General features: G+C 39.2%; 1 protein-coding gene across 1 annotated transcript; it reads right to left on the bottom strand.

Moving 5' to 3' along the window:
* Positions 1–870: 870 nt before the first annotated feature.
* Positions 871–4,543, bottom strand: LOC137837480 (trihelix transcription factor DF1-like). The gene is made up of 2 exons (XM_068646480.1): positions 3,993–4,543; positions 871–3,032 (listed from the first exon to the last, which is right to left on the bottom strand). The coding sequence occupies exons 1-2, from the start codon at positions 4,301–4,303 to the stop codon at positions 1,373–1,375; spliced, it is 1,971 nt and encodes a 656-aa protein (XP_068502581.1). The 5' UTR covers positions 4,304–4,543; the 3' UTR covers positions 871–1,372.
* Positions 4,544–5,384: the final 841 nt, after the last annotated feature.

The raw sequence follows: 5,384 nt of genomic DNA, 5'->3' as shown, positions 1-5,384 counted from the left end.
ATTAAGAATTCTTCCCTTGTATAGCATCTCTCACATGTACATATATAAAATATACCAAAAGCAATGTAAAAAAAAATATATATACCAAGAGCATAATATATAATCTCTGCACTCCATTATTACTTCTAAATCCGACCAATATATATACCTTTTTTCTGGGGATGCAAATTGTAAGGCAAAGTTACCATCATCAAGTCTTAACTTTTTTTTGGGTTCATAACCCTTATTCTTTTCACATGTACATTATTGTTTTGAAAAAACCGTGATTAACGTAGATGGTGATGAAAACTTAAGAAAATTCACCAAATTGGCAGCAGAAAAGTTTACCCAATAGACTACGTTGAAGATGAAACTTCATTGCTTTTTTAGTACTGACACCCATGAAGAGAAGCACATATCTTTGTGTTCACTGCAAACAATACAGTTACCGTGTACAGTGTTTTAGGCTCTTCACACTGTGAGGTTGCTCACACCTCGAAAGATTCCTCCTGGTGGACCCTCCATCAAGGGTTTATGACTCCATGTGTGATGCTGGCATTTTCTGCTACGGGAAGGGCCCTGTTACAACACAAATGGTTCGGTCACTGTCCCTACAATTTAACTCCCTTTTCTTATTCTTTTTTTCCTCCATTAATTCTTCCACTACCACTCTCTTTTGCTTCCCTATTTTTTTTTTCTCTGCATCAAAATTTCACTTATTTTTTCTCATCTCATATTCCACACCCAAAAGCTATACTCAACCAACATTCTCTTCTCTCATTCTCCTTGTAGTTTGTAGAGAGACGGAGGAAAAACTAAAGGAAAATAAACAGTACAAGTAAATAGGAAAGACACAAAATAATTGCCAACATTTGAAGAGTATAACAAAAATTGAAAAGACAAACCCCCTAACATTTAAATTGTTTCTCCCATTTACATCAACATGAACATGAAAATTTAGTAAAAAGCCTACTACAATAACATTAATCAAGCTTGCTTGTTTATTCATGTATGTTGAACTTGAACCTCTCAAGTCTGAACCTTTCTCTATCTTAATCTCTTCTCTCATTCATCAACTTATTTATTTTAGCTCAAAAAAATAATTAATTATTTCTTTTTCAAAACAAAAAAACATATAATCTTACTGACTATATGCTGCTATTGTACCAAGTACTTCCAACCCAGATTCCCCCACCCTACTGGCTATACCCCTATACCCATGTGTCATTCTGAAGTACGTGCATTTTCAAAACCTTCAATACAATCGCATCACCATCCACCACCACCACTACCAGAATTCACCTCCAAGCCACCATTTTTCCGACAACCCGTGCATCGTCTTTGACCCACCATAACTCTAATTGATGCACTTTTGGGTCAATATTTGTTGGTTTCACTCAGCAGAACCATCACCAGCTGAAGCTGGCTTGCTTGCAACTATCTCATAACTACCACCTTCATCATCTTCATCATCATCTTCATCTGCTATTTCCTTGTCCTCCTCCTCCTCCTCAGCATCCTCGTGGTTCCGCGCGTCCATGGGATCATTCTGGGCGTCTTCCATGGTTATTTCTGGTGGCACCACTTGCTGAGGAGGCCATTGCTGCTCCGGCTGCACCATGAGGGGCGCCATCATGCTCTCCGGCTTCATTTGGCCCTCCACCTTGTTCTTCTCCTTGTATAGAGCCTCTAACTGGTGAAAATAGGGACAGGTCTTGGAATCTTCAGGCCTCTTCTTGTTGCTTTCCTTGACCTTCTTGAAGTACTTGTTGATGTTCTCCCACTTCTCTTTGCACCTTTTGGCATTCCGGTTGTACCCCATTTTCCTCATCAACGATGAGATCTCCTCCCACAGTGGCCCTTTTGGTCCATTTTCCTGGTATTTTGTTTCCAGGTTTGTTCTCAGATCTATCAGTGCTTGTACCTCCATTTTTGGCCACCGCGAAGAACTCGCTCCCATCATCAAATTCTCACCGTTATTATCAGCTTTATTGATTTCCACATTAGTCACCACTAGTTGTTGCTGTTGCTGCACCTGATGTTGCTGCTGTTGTGGTTGTGGGGCCAAGGACTGCACTGGTGGGGTCTCAGGAACAGTTGTTGTTTGTTTTTGTTGTGGTGTTGGTGTTGGAGTTGCTTGTGGCACCGGTTGCTGTGAAGCAATAGTGATGCTGTTGTTGTTGTTGGTATTCAATGCTGGCTGAAGATTATTTTCTTCTTGCTGATGTTCGGCCATCTTCTGCAAAAATGCCATAACAGCAGCGTCTTTTGCCGCAGCAATGGACCTCTCTTGTGCCAGAATCTCCCTTTCCCTGTTGATCCTTTGCATCTCTTGCATTCTCCACGATTCTTCTCTGGTCACACGCTCTTGTTCTCTCTTCTCTATGGCCTCCAGGAACCTCCTTTGCAGCTCCTCCTGCTTCTCTATGACTTCCTTCATGAGTCTCTCAAAGAAGTCCTTCCACTTCCTCTTCCTCTTGCGTCTTGCTCCCCCTCCCTCCGTTGTTGTTTCCTCGGAAGAGGTGGAGGAAGAACTGGAATTGGACAAGAGATCAGTTGGAATGTTGGGGAAGGAAGGTGGATTCTTGTTGTTGGTGTTGTTGGTTGTAGGGTTTGGTGTTTGTGTTGGGAAGTATGTTGTAGGGTTTGATGATGGGTAGGAAGAGGTTGTGAGGGCGAGAATGGCTTGAGGGATAGGGAGTGTAGTTGTTGATGGAACAGTGGCGTTATTAGACACGGGTGGCAATGGCACTGTTGTGGTTGGGGGAAGAGACATTATTGAAGAGGGTGTTGTTGTTACTACTATTGACACTGGTGTTGCTGGCAGTGGTGTTGTCGTTACTGGTGGTGGCTTTGAAGGTGGTGTTGGGGATTGGATAGCATGGATTGCAGGGTTGTTTTCAAGGGCTTGTAATTGATCAAAGAAGCGATAAGTTTTGCCTTCTGTCTTCCCACTTCGCCCTTCTTTGGTTCTCTTATGGTACTTGTAAACGTTCTCGAACTTCTCTTTGCACTTCTTGGCATTTCTGTGGTAGCCAAGATCTGCCAGCTTCCTGATAATAATAATAACCCCAAAAGAAGACAAAGTAAAAAAACAAGCTTTGTGGCGTTATCTTATCTCATCAAATTCATGCCATATAGGTGGCAATGGAAGAAAGAAGCATAAGATAATACAAAGAAAGCAAGTTAAAGTATTAAACATCTCAGGATTCAAGTACCCATGAACGGAAATGGAGGGGAAAGGAAGTTACTGCAGACCTTAAAACAAGGGAAGGAAATTAAAGGAGAATATATAATAATATCAAAATTGATGATGTAACTGGAGTAAAAGCTTTAATTAAATAATACTAATAACAATAATAATAATAATATTAATATCAATAAAATTAATAATACGAAATACCATGAATTGGTGAAACGGAAACTCTTCCCATGGAAAACACATGAACCCAAGTTAGAAGATTGTGCAATCTACCTCTTTCATTCCCACCAAGAGTGGGTAACTGAAACAAGGTGGAAGAAAATGTTGCTTTTGAGGACCCAATTCAAGTTGGCAACTTATTTGGTAAACGCAACATGTATCAAAATGAATGTCAGAAAAACCACATCACATATCCAACTCTAAATTACATCGTTTCATAAACACTCCATCTTTAGAGAAAGGAAAAAAAAAAACAGGAGATGAGAGAGAGAGAGAGAGAGAGAGAGAGAGAGAGAGAGAGAGAGAGAACTAGCTGGCAGAAATCAAGAATGAAACAAACAAAAAAACGAAAACTAAAAGTGAATTAAACAAATCAAAACGAAAGCAAGAAGGAGAACCTCAAAGTAAAGAAGAAACACAGAATTGAAGTGAAACACATTCCCGAGATATGAAAGAGCAAATCTTGAACAATAATTGAGAGTTTTTCAGATCTCCAAAGCAGCTAACTTGAACTCAGCATACCACCCAGTTAAGGTGATGAAGAAAGACAACCTCAAAAACGAAACAATTAAGACGAAATTCAATGACTCACCTTGAAACCTCTTCCCACAAAGGACCCTTCACACTTGCATCTCTAAAAGCCACGTCCATATCCGACCTTATCTTCAACAAAGCCAGAGTCTCTTGCCTCGGCCACCTGTTCCCACCAAAGCTCCTGTCACCTTCCTCCACTCTCCCCCTCTCATCATCCCCTGAATTTGATCCTCCGCCGCCACCACCGCCTGCCACGTCAACAGCACCGTCATGAGCTCCTCCTGATGCAGCACCCCCACCTACTGCCACCACTGCATCTCCAGACCCTCCTCCTCCTCCTGTTCCCAGCACTGCCGAGTCCCCCAGCATAGGACTCTCTCTTTCTCCCCCCCTCTCTCCTTTTTTTTTCTGTGGTCTCTATCTACCTCTCTCTCTCTCTTCAAAAACAGCACAGAACCTAGGCAATTACAGAGGAGGAAAAAAAAAATATGTGGGGGAAAAAAGAGAAGAAGAGGAGAAAAAGGGTGGTGAATTCTTTGATGGGTTTTATCATAGATGTGTGTATGAACGTGTATGTTCGGTGAATTTATTAATTTATTTGGGTGGGATCTGCCTGGTAATACTAATCTCACAAATTTTTATTATTTTCTTCCTTTATTCAATTTATTCAATTTGTTTGTATGTACATGTCAGTAATAAACAGAATAAATGTTTTCTTTTTTCACTTTTAGATTATTTTAAAATTTAAATTTCACTTGTAAAGCAATCCAAATGGTCAATGATCAAATATGGTTAATTTCATTACCTTTTTTAATAATTCATAAATAAATAAAATATACACTTTGTTAACTTTAATACTAATTACCATAACCTGTACTTAATATAGCTTCTGAATCACCATGTAGAAAATCCATTCAACTCTGCTAATTGATCAGTAATGTTGGAGTTAATGCACTTGACTTTATTTTAATTGAACGTGGAATCCTGAATTGTTATATTTTTTTTTTGGTTAAAGTTGTGATCTGGGGGAAAGTAAATTACTAAATTCATGCACTTGGTTTTCTCTCACTGTAATAAAAAAAAGTGGCACAGAAAGATATATACAGGTATTTATTATTTATTTTTTTTTATACAGGGAGAAAATAAACACTGATTAATAACTGGTGCAGAGGGTTTTGAACAGGTGTACAAAGAGACGATAGAAATAATAACTTGGTTTTGTCTGTGCAGCTAAATTTAGTTAAAGGCCGACTCATATAAGTCAGCTTTTTCTTTTCTTCTTTTCTTTTTCACTTTCAAAAAATTATTGTGTTTTTTTTTTCTTTCTTTCTGAGGGAGAAGATGAAGTTTATCTTTTACATGCTTTTTCTTTGATGATATTTTTGGGGTTTTGGATTTCAGTGGCAGTTGGGCACATTGAGTTAAAATGACCAAACAGGACATGAACATG

The sequence above is a fragment of the Phaseolus vulgaris genome, chromosome 4 (assembly GCF_000499845.2).
Source record: "Phaseolus vulgaris cultivar G19833 chromosome 4, P. vulgaris v2.0, whole genome shotgun sequence".
Taxonomy (NCBI): domain Eukaryota; kingdom Viridiplantae; phylum Streptophyta; class Magnoliopsida; order Fabales; family Fabaceae; genus Phaseolus; species Phaseolus vulgaris.
Note: the sequence above shows the minus strand (reverse complement) of the source record. Positions and strands in the feature narration are given on the sequence as shown.